The sequence below is a fragment of the Sinocyclocheilus anshuiensis genome, unplaced genomic scaffold, assembly GCF_001515605.1.
Source record: "Sinocyclocheilus anshuiensis isolate Anshui unplaced genomic scaffold, SAMN03320099.WGS_v1.1 scaffold673, whole genome shotgun sequence".
Taxonomy (NCBI): domain Eukaryota; kingdom Metazoa; phylum Chordata; class Actinopteri; order Cypriniformes; family Cyprinidae; genus Sinocyclocheilus; species Sinocyclocheilus anshuiensis.
In genome coordinates this window covers 324,646-336,318 of record NW_015539862.1, presented here as the reverse complement: position 1 = coordinate 336,318, position 11,673 = coordinate 324,646, and the positions used below count along the sequence as shown (strand labels likewise).

At 37.2% G+C, this 11,673-nt stretch overlaps 1 protein-coding gene across 1 annotated transcript in view; it reads left to right on the top strand.

The window, feature by feature from the left end:
- Positions 1 to 11,028, top strand: part of LOC107684932 (lysine-specific demethylase 4A-like) — a 19,975-nt gene extending 8,947 nt beyond the window's left edge. The window contains exons 15-22 of the mRNA XM_016481318.1: positions 1,242 to 1,318; positions 1,952 to 2,007; positions 2,200 to 2,308; positions 3,442 to 3,630; positions 5,529 to 5,699; positions 5,783 to 5,902; positions 9,204 to 9,296; positions 9,688 to 11,028. Coding sequence (XP_016336804.1) covers positions 1,242 to 1,318; positions 1,952 to 2,007; positions 2,200 to 2,308; positions 3,442 to 3,630; positions 5,529 to 5,699; positions 5,783 to 5,902; positions 9,204 to 9,296; positions 9,688 to 9,828 — 956 coding nt within the window. The 3' untranslated portion in view covers positions 9,829 to 11,028. The remainder of the gene's footprint in view (positions 1 to 1,241; positions 1,319 to 1,951; positions 2,008 to 2,199; positions 2,309 to 3,441; positions 3,631 to 5,528; positions 5,700 to 5,782; positions 5,903 to 9,203; positions 9,297 to 9,687) is intronic.
- Positions 11,029 to 11,673: the final 645 nt, after the last annotated feature.

Genomic DNA, 11,673 nt, shown 5'->3' with positions numbered 1-11,673 from the left:
TTTTTTTTTTTTTTTTTTTTTTTTTTACATCCTGTCCAATGAAACAATGTTTAAAGGCAATTAAAACAAACATAGTGAAAGTAACCATGTAGGCTATGCTATATATTGTGCAAAAAAGGGGCTAAAATCACATTACATTTTAACATTGTAACATTACAATCTAAAAACGAAAACAATGCTATTTAAAGCAGAAGTTAAATATACTAAACTACAAGTGAATATATATAAAACAAAAGCACAGATTAATTGCATTATATTCTGATTACCCCATTACAATAGTCACTTTACAGTTACTGCTATCATAAAATACTCTTAGCCTACTTTTGGGTTTAAAATTCTACACATGGCACATTTATTGTCCAACTACAAATAGTTTAGTAAAATGTATATTTTAGTCAGAATTATTGTGCTCATATTCTATTGCGCTCCATCTGTTTGGCGCATATGTGTGCGGCGGCACTCGTTCACTGAAGTCTGTGAAGTTTAGCGGCGAATCCCTTGCAGTAGGCTCGTGCACTCCTGACAGCAAAATGGAAATATTTCCATGACTTTCTAACATTTACAGATGGAGAATATACCTGCGAAATGTAAGTTATGCACTGAGGAAAACAACACATCTCAAACGCGTTAAACAGCGCAAGTAGTGTCTCTGTCAGCAGCACATGTCTGTCAGAGCATCTGACGGGGCGAGCCACTTTAAACTATATGTGTTAACTATATCTTACAAGTTATTTTAAAGCCCTTAATATAAAGCATGTATCATGTTTAGGACAAACTGGATTATGCACTTTCCCCGCAGCAGCTCACTCTGTGTCCTCTGCTATTATTCAGATGCGCTCGTATCAAACTACTGTATATTGATATAGGTGGTATTGCCTCATACCATATCGCTTATGAAAAATATATTGATATATCATTCAAACCAGCCCTAACGTTAGCAAAAAATCATGACTGAATGCATTTTTTTTCTCAATGCACATTCCTTGGTTGTTTGCAATTTTATTTTATTTTTTCATTTATTATTTGAAAACAAAACATGGTCTTCATAACCATTTGTCTTACATCATATTTAAACTTTAAACAACATAAAAATATTCACTTCCCTTATTGATTGGTATAAATGATAACCTAGGTTTTATATTGCAAAATAAATGTTCACATTTATGTAATTTGTCTGCTATCCATATGTTTTTGAAAATGTAATTGGGTAATTGGATGAATTGTTGATGTTTTGTCTACAGGTTGTTACGGTGTTTCTCAGGATGCTAATCTGGACGAGTGGAGATGTTCCCGCTGTGAAGCTAACGCCATTACTCAGGTCAGTTAGCAGGGGCGTGTCTAGAGCATTTTAAATGGCGGGGCCAGTCGGGGGCACTGGCTCAAAAGAGGGTGGCCGGAGGGGGGTTGTGTTTGCGGAACGATATATGTTATAATACATCGTGTACACTCACTAAACAAAGAGTGACAGAGACAGTGACAGCAGAGCCAATTCATAAAAGAACAATATTTAAAACCACACGTCCAGTTTTGTGTGAGTGAAGGAAATCCGCTTGGGAGTGGAGAGATTCGTCCTCGCGCACATGGATCGCGTGCCTACACATGCCAGGATCCGCCACTGCCAGATGCAGTTAGAAATTTACTAAAAACAAGCCTATCGCAAGACATCTGGTAGGGGGGGCACCTGGGGTGGCCAGCCAAATTTCAGGGGGGGCCGTTGCCACCCCTGGCCACCATGTAGACATGCCCCTGTCAGTTAGATCATTTGAGTAGGTTTACAGTTGTTGTTGTTGTTTTTTTATCCCAAAACCTCTGCTATGCATTTTTCTAGCTGCTAGGGGGCACTATTATATCTGGCTGTCATGCATGACAAGGTTTTTCCAGTTGCACCTGCTTTCACTCATCTGTTTATTAATCCCAGTGGTTTGACTAAGTGTTTGTGTCTTTCCCTCAGGACTGCTGTTTATGCTCTCTGAGAGGAGGAGCTCTGCAGAAGGCCAACAATGACAAGTAGGTAGCCAGGAGCCTCTGGGTGGAGCCCCTTATGGTCAACAGCAGCCATTTTCAGTTACACACATTCCTCTCAGCTGAATGACAGTTTTGTGAGCTGCCTCTCTCAGCTGCTGACAACACGTCATGTTTGGGGTTTTACCTCAGGCAATTGATGAAACCTGCTTAGGTTGAAAATGTGTTTTGTTGCAGGTGGGTTCATGTATTATGTGCCGTAGCAGTGCTGGAGGCTCGCTTCGTGAACATTGCAGAGCGCAGTCCTGTCGATCTCAGTAATATCCCGCTTCAGAGATTTAAGCTGGTATGTTAATGTTTTGTTTAGAAAAGTGAAATACCTATCTAAATGCAGTGCTGAATGACATATGCAGGGTACATTTATGTAAATATATTTGATCTTGGCCAGTACAAAAGCAGTGGGGCTCTTAATTAGGGTGCCCACATTAATTGTGAACTCACAAACTCACACTAAATACATTTAATAAAAGTACAAACTCCCTCATTAATATAATTTTATATAAACATGGTGTATATGTACCCAAATGTTTCCCCTCATAAAGTACAGACATAAAAGAACAAATAGAGACTTTCACTTAATTATTTCACTAAAATGAATCAACATACATAATGCATAAAAATACATTTTAGGAGTGTTTGTTTATTACCTCTTGCAAAAGTTTTTTTTTTTTTTTTTTAAAGAAATTAATACTTTTATTCAGCAAGGATAATAGACATTTATCATTTATAATGACATTTTTAATGTTACCAGAAAAATTCTATTTAGAATAAAGGCTATTCTTTTGAACTCTCTATTCATCAAAGAATCCTGGAGGGGGGAAAAAAGTATCATGGTTTCAAGAAAAAAATATTTGGCAGCGCTACTTTTTTCAGCATTGATAATAATAAATGTTTCTTGAACAGTACTGTATTTTTGAGCAAATGAGTTAAGTGATGTGGTGCGCATGTAATATTTCTTTCTGAAAAATTTAATAATCTTAATATCCCCAAACTTTTGAATGATGTATGTGTATGAGCATGCAAATACTATATGAAATGAGGCAAAATATGGCAATGCAGTAATTTGTCATGTTACTCATTGGAAAACTTACCTTGTTATTGTGAAAGCTTTGCAATTCTGAGAACAGCGATATTCTCAAATTACTGAAAACAATAGGTAGCAGTAGGTTGGCAGCATCTCTTCTCCTAGTTAATTAGTCACCAGCACTGTTTGTATAACACATCTGTTGTGTAACATCAGTGTAATAAAAGGGGATTTTGGTAATCTAATCTCTTCATTAAACCTTTAATGAATCATTAAAAATAGTCTAACAAATTACTTCTGAATTCATAAAAATTTGTTAATTGTTCACTTTGCCTAACCCTAATTCTGTTTCTACTGTCAAAGACATAACTAAAAATGTTTTTATTTTTTTTTAGAAATGCCAGTTCTGTCGTAAGTGGGTGAAGAAGAGCACGGGTTGCTGCGTGCAATGCTCACACGGCCGCTGCTCCACTTCCTTCCACCCGACCTGTGCGCAGGCAGCTGGAGTTCAAATGCACCCGGATGATTGGCCATTCGTTGTTTACTTTACCTGCTGGAGACATAAGGGTGGCATCCATGTAGAGGTATAGACACAACACAGATGTGTGTAGGATGATAGTGAAGTCTAGTTTTGACACATGAACAATTGAAATACACATAGAAGTCCGATCTCTGTTTTTGCCTTCAACTGCTTTGAATGACACAATAAGGGCATGATAAGAGGACAGATTCTTCTTCGTTTGCTGGTGTACAGCCACTGGTGGTTCTAACATGGGCAAAGCAGTGCTAAAGGCAAATAATAAAATGCAACTAACCATGTAATAGCACATAATTTGTGCACCAAAATTAATCAACTTTTAAAGTGGCCCTATTATGCCATTTTTAAGGTTCCTAATTGTTTTGGGAGTCTCCTACAATAGGTTTACTTTCACAGCATAGAACACAGCGTCTTCTAGACATGATGTTAGCCACACGAACAAGCTACAGTGTTTGAGGGCGGGTCAAATTGTTTCGCGGCCGGGCAAACTTGGAACATAGGCGGGCATTATGCAAATGTGTTACCCCATGATCTGTAGCCATCACAGAAGTAGGATTCGAAATACTGACGACTCTGTTCAGTGTTGATTCTTTCTTTTGGGAAACAATAACTTTATTTACCGTGCACTTTCAGCTTTACAACTTTGCAGATCATTTACATTCACATACAGCTACATTACACACTAAATAAATTAGGAAAATAGGAAAAGAAAATGCTTCCCATTGTCTTGCTGACATCAAAGGTCCAATGTCCAGTCACACTTTATATTATTTTGGTGCAAATTTGGCCTCAGTCAAAAAAATAAAATGAGGAAATGCTATCATTTACTGCCGACCCGCAGACTGTAGCTGTGTCCCAATTCAGGGACTGCATCCCTCAAAGAACATGGACTTCAAAGACCACACCATCGAAGGCCGTGAAGTTCGAACCAAGCATTTTTAAAAGGGAAGGTCTAGCTTACGGAGGATTACTCTTTGTCTAGCACTAGTAACATTGGTACTGGACTTCTTTTAAAAGATATATTCAACTGTCTGAAAACAAAACAACTTGGTTCATTTATGTACATAACAAAAAGTATAAACTATTTATTGAATCACATCTGATAGAAGTTAGTTTAAAGATTTTTTTGTAACATTTGTGTAGATATTCAAGTAAGTTGAAACCCAATACTTGAATTTAAAAGTGTAATCCAGTATAGAGTCCTGTTGTCACTGGCGTGCAATGAATCTTGGGATAGTTTGGGCCGTGAAGGGTCCATTTATTGTATTATCCTTAATGGCTTGGGAAATGAAGGCCACATTTTGAGGCTGCATTTGAAGGAGGCTTTGGAATCAGACAGATTTCAGCACCCCACTGTGACAAATTTGGTCATCAAATGCAGCCAATGAATTGGGACACAGCTTGTGTGTCCAGGTCATTAAGTCTTATAAAACATCAGATAATTTGACCTTTTTATGACAGGACAAGGTTAGTTCAGGTTGTAAAGTGACTCTGCCACTCCTCAAAAATGTAATGATATTTATGAATTATTAATTGTGAAAAAATATATTTCAAAATGTTTTTGTTTACACTGACTTGCATTAAGTGTGTAAGGAAATTGTATTACTTGATGGTTACACCACATGACATTTTTTAGTCATTAAATTATTGTCATTAAAAACTTTTATTGAAAGTTTTTTCAAAACCATATGAAACAAACAGAAATACAAGGTGTGCATTTCTGAAAAACCTGACACAAGTAGTAGAGCCAAAAAAAAAAAGAAGATTTTTTACTGTAACTGGCCTGTCTGGGTGATTTATTAGGTTGTAATCAGGTTAATCAGTAATATTTACAATCAGTCTGTTTCCATCAACACCTTGTTGTGCAGGTTGGTGAATAAAATATGTAACTGCAAAAGATGTGTGTTGTCTGAGATGTCTGGTCTCTGAATTTATCTTCTGCAGCGCAATAGAGCATCTATGCGGGAGTTGGAGAAGGGACAGAAAGTAATCTGCAAGCACAGAAATAGCCGATACTACCATTGTGAGGTGGTTGAGCTGACAAAGGCCACCTTTTATGAGGTTATCTTTGATGATGGCTCATTCAGTGACAACCTGTTTCCTGAGGATATAGTGGTACGTGAGTGGTTACACAGCTCAAAACAATGTTTGATGATTAAAAACAGTGTACTGAAGCCCTGCTGGTGTTTATTTTTCAGAATAGAGACTGCAGGCAGCTCGGCCCGCCATCGGAGGGAGACGTAGTTCAAGTACGCTGGACAGATGGCCTGATCTATGGAGCCAAATTTGTGTCTGACCATATCATCCCAATGTACCAGGTCAGAGGACAACAAACACACTTGCGTACACTATTTGGGTTAGAGTTCAACTTCAGACACTGCAAAGTAGATGCGTCACAGTAGGATCACTGTTTGCAGTCTGAGAATTGTTATAATTTAGCATAGAAGACAGACGACTAATCTGTACTGTATACTGTATACTGTATACTTATTATAACATATAATACCATACATATTCACATAAAAACAAAGTACAGTCATGGCTGTCATTTTTTTCCCCTCCTGATTTCAGTGGAGGCTGTTTTTGTCTTTTTTTCATGACATTAGCCTAAACAGCTAGAATATGTTTGGGGCACCTGACATGCCTGTACTTTTCTTTCTGTTTTCAAACCTATTCTAGCAGTCAGCATCAAGTGCCATATATCTTTATAAACAGGAGAACTTGAAGTTTTAGTCTAGCTCATTTAAAGTCCCAATTTTCTATTTGTTTTCTCTTAAGAATGTATGAATTTGCCAGAACTTTAAGAAAAACGCAAGCAACAATTGGGTGTTTTTTACTGTGTATTCAAATAGAAACTCTTGAAGTTAGAATTTTTCTCTTTAGAAAGTTGTTTTTGTATGTTTTATACTTCCAAATAAAACTTTAGCAATTTATTACAATATTATTATATGTGCTTTTCAGTGAAAAACATGTATATTTAGTTCACTGACAATATAAAAATTTTTATTTTTTTTTTGACGTGACATGTGGCCAAGTATGGTTACCCATACTAGGAATTAGTGCTCTGCATTTAACCCATCCTAAGTGCACACACACAGCAGTGAACACACACACACCGTGAACACACACCCAGAGCAGTGGGCAGCCATTTATGCTGCGGCGCCCGGGGGGCAGTTGGGGGTTCGGTGCCTTGCTCAAGGGCGCAATATAGATGTGTCCAAAAAAGTTTAGGGAGTAAAGTAAATAGTAAGGTTGTTATATAATAACAAAATACGGAAGCAAAAGTGACTTTTTTTCTCAGAGAAATCAATTTTGAATTTGAACATGAACAACAAAAGCAAACCGTGTAGCAAGTAGTGAATACAATTGTGCAAATGGTGTTGTGCAACAAAAATACAAAGTGCAAATAATTTTCACAAACTACACACAAAATGAGAAATATACCGAATGCAACTGAATAAATAGTGCAAATGATCTTTACAAACTATATAAGATATAAAATATTTAAATATTTACATAACATAAAATATTTACATAATATAACAACCAAGTGGATCAGTCCATTGGCTGTACTCTGTGTCAGAATCGATTCTAAAACATAAATTCCAGCACTTTATCTGATATGTACCGCTGTTTCATCCTTGTTTTTGGTTTGTGTTATGTCAAAGTGCTCTGTCATGTTTTTCTGTGCTTTGTCAAAGAGTGATCTCATGCAAATGTGTTATTTTGTGTTTGTTTTCATGCATGCACGACGCACTAAATCTCACTTTGCGAAATTTCCAAAGAAACATGCTGATTGGTGGTTCAAAAGACCAAAACCTATGTTTAGTAATTGAGCAGATGACCATCTGAACTAATCTGGGTACGGGGGTGGGACTAAGCATCAACTGATCAAAATGTGATGACGTAACCACGTTCACTACAGAGCCTCTGAATGTCCAAATGTGACAAATGCGATTATCTCCTCTTTACTAGACTTTTTAAAGCATTCAGATTGGATTAGTGGTTCAAAAATGTAAGAACAATAGTAATTTTTAGCCACTGGTGGCTGTTTCGATCTTTAAGGTTTAAGCAATAAGTTGTGAGAGGTCACACAATAGGCTTACATTTCAGCAGTAGGTCCATGGTTAAATCAGGTACCATGGGTACAGTCCTTACTCATGGTTAAATCACTGTAATCCACAGACTCTACTGGATTATTACTTTTATAAAGCAGCAACATAATAAAAGACACCAACTGTCAAAATATTATTATTATTATTATTATTATTATTATAATACTCTGCTGTTCAAAAATTTGTCAGTAAGATTTCTTTTGAAAGAAATTTGTACTTTTTTGAGCAAGGAGGCATTATTTATTTATTTTTCATGTTTCAAAAGATTGCTATTTCAAATAAATGCATGCTTTTTATGTTCATCAAAGAATCCTATTTTAAATAAATAAATGCATTATTCTTTTGAAACATTACAAAAATTACAGACCCCAAACTTTTGACCAGTTGTGTATAATCAGAATAAACAATTCTTCCTCCAAATACTATGGTTCATAAGCCTGAGGCCAGTTCCAGGTTAACAATGTGGAAGTCAAATTTATGATGCAACATATTTTAAAGGTCCCATGACATGCTGCTTTTTGGATGCTTTTATATAGGCCTAAGTGGTCCCTAGTACTGTATCTGAAGTCTCTTTCCCGAAATTCAGCCTTGGTGCAGAATTTCAGCCACTACGAGCCAGTCCCACAATGAGCTTTCCTTAGGACGTGCCATTTCTGTGTCTGTAGCTTTAAATGCTAATGAGGAGGAGAGAGGCGGGGCAACTGCCATGCTTCGCTCGTTTGCAAGCCATGATGTCTCTCGAGGAAAAAAAAATATTGCGCTCGCCTCGCACGGTAGTAGCTAATTTTCTCATGGGTGGGCCAAATTCTCTGGGCGGGCAAAGCAGAGAAAGGGGAGGTAACCTTTCCCCGTATGACGACATAAAGGGAAGATTCCAGATTGGGCCATCTGAGCTTTCATTTTCTCAAAGGCAAAGCAGGATACCCAGGGCTCGGTTTACACCTATCGCCATTTCTAGACACTGGGGGACCATAGGCAGGCTAGGGGAACTCATATTAATGTTAAAAAACCTCATAAAGTGAAATTTTCATGCCATGGGACCTTTAAGTGATTTTAGTCCGGCAAAACTGCCCAACAGGTTTAGTTTTTTTTTTCCTTCGTTTTTTCCCCCCACTTCTTGACTAAGACAGGGATAGTGATAATACCGGAAACCAAAGAGCAAAGGATGTGCATTAGGTTTGTAATTTATTTATATCTCTGAATATTTTAACATTGTGCCACACATAGAATGACACTGTTGCTTCATTACCCAACTAAATGAGAAGTATTTTCTGGCAAACATTATAGCTGTCCTTCATCAACATTACACAGAATGCATACAAATTAGTTGTACAGTCACATTCTAAACTACAATCATTCTGAGTTTACCTGAAGGCAGAGTAACTGTAGACCTTTTTTTATTTTTTATCTTTTTACCATTTTTACCGTTGCATTTACCGCTGCAAAGCAATTTACATACCATTTTATAATGGCTTCATTCGCAGCTCTTTTAATTATTTTCCAGGTGGAGTTTGAAGATGACTCTCAGCTTACTGTAAAGAGGGAAGACGTGTACAGTTTGGACGAGGAGCTGCCCAAACGCATTAAAGCCCGCCTGGTGTGTAATTTCCTGCCAGCACTGCTACTTAAGTGATAATGTGCAGTACACCATTGAGAAACTCATAAAACTACTTTTCCTTGATCTCTCTTACCACTACATAACAAGATTTTACCAGAAAAGATTTTAGAATTTTTATCATGTTCATTTAAAAAATCTTGTATAATTTTAACTGCTGTATTTTTGAGTATGCTTGGTTTTTATTTTGTATGTAACTCTTGTATTATTCCAACTCCGTTTATGCCATGAAGATAGCCTTAAATTCTGACATGGCATATTTTTTTTATAAAATACTACTATTACTACAGTAATCTTAACTTGTAATGACACAGTGCAACTGAAAAATCAGTGGTTTAAGCAGACTTTAAATACATTTTATTTCTATCTCTAGTCTGTGGCATCGGACATGCGCTTCAAAGGAGTGTTTGTGGAGAAGGAGGTGAAGCAAGACTCGAAAAGACAGCGGGTGATCAATTCCCGCTACAGAGAGGATTACATCGAACCAGACATATACAGAGCCATCATGGAGTAACTTACTCCACACAGACAATGTCTTCAACAAACAGATCAATTCGCCAGCTCCGCCAACAACTTAAACAGAAAAACAGGCTGGACCAGACATCTCTGTGTTTAAAGTCGACAAACATGTCATCACATGATCAGACAACTGCAAATACATGTCCACCACTGAGCCTTTTGTTTTTAAAAACACCAAGATCAAGTTTTAGACCTTCAGGCTTAGTATGAATTCTCATTGAAGTGATCTTACTGTGAACGGTCTTTGGCCAGCACAGATGAGAGTCCCAGAGATTAAATGCTAGGAATGTCTTGTGTAAGAGTGTTTGTTTGTTTGGACTGCACACGACCGGCTCAGGCTCAACGGGGGCGTTGGATGGCTAATGGACTCCTACTATCTTCAGTCAGGTGGTGGTAATGTTTCAACTGTTTTTAATCACCTCCCTGCAGACCCACCGGCTGACTGCACACAAACAGACCTTTAGACGGTCAGACAAATCTTTAGTCAGTGTGGATGCGCCGTCCCACTGACCTTTTTTTTTTTTATAGGTCTTAAAGTGCTTGGCAATATCTGAATCTCATGGATGAATCTAGTCTTTATTAGTACGAGCAGCTCTCATGTGTGATCTACTGTAAACATGGGACATTATAGAAAACTAGCTTTATACTCTCACATTTAGGTGGATACAGCAGCTTTGGATTTTGTTTTATTTAATTTATATTTTTGTTGAAGTGAAAGGAATGCTAGTTTCCTTATTGCATATTAGTTCTGGATTAACTTTGTTTGTAAAAAAATGTATTTATATGTGTTCAAGCCAGATTTTCTCTACTTTTTCTACTCTTAGTTGCTTAGTTACTATGCCAACACAGGTAAGAGTGACTTGTGACCAGTCACCAGTCGAACTGGTGCATTTATCCACATTTATTTTTACCTCTTCAGTTCTGAGTTTCATAGTACTTAAGGCAGGGAAGGCAACTTCTCGAAGCACTCCATTTAGAGAGTGCCAAAGAGATGCCTCATTTGAATCACCTACATTATAAAAAAAATAAAAAATAAATGTTTTGTGGAGATTCCTTTAGTTGTGTTGCATTACAGATCCTTGTCTTCAGTTGTTTTGTGCAGTAGGCATTACACTCCTTTGACTTGGAATATAGATCCATTGTTAATTTAAGGCTAAAAACTTTATTTTTAAATTAAAAGCAATGTCTCCTATCTCCCTGAACATCTGTCATTTCTTTCATTTTAGGCTTTTCTGAGTGTTTTCATATCACAGCTTGCATGCCTATCTGAAGTCAAAATGAATGGAGTGCTGCAGGGATGATTTTGTTGGCTAAAACTGAGAAACAAGTTAGCATTTTAGCACTTCCAGTTCCATCATCCTGAAGTCAATGTTTTTGGGTTTTTAGTTAAATGCATAAAAATAAGGTTTCATGTTTTATTCTACGACATAAAATACATCCGTAATACAGGTGTAGTTTGTTTGCATATTTTTCCCCCAGATTTCTTACCTGCCAAACACCAGCCGACCAAGCCGTCCTCTTTGCAGGGTTCCCACGGGTCCTTGAAATCCTTGAAAGTTTGTGAATCTGAAATAATTTTTTCGAGGCTCTGGAAAGTTTTTGAAAATGAACGTACACAGATGCAGGTCCCTGAAAGTGCTTGAATTTATTTTGTGTAAGAAGTTTTCTGGAAAAAATTCCATATTATTCCCTCTGGTCTGCTAATGTGTTATTTCGCCAACACTTCGTGGCCTATGCATACTAGCTTGCTTGATTTATGTTAGCTACGGGCATTTTACGTGTTACGTTAAGTGTTTCCCGCGTGAGATACTTTGTGTTGTAGATGGCAAGCCAAAAGAAT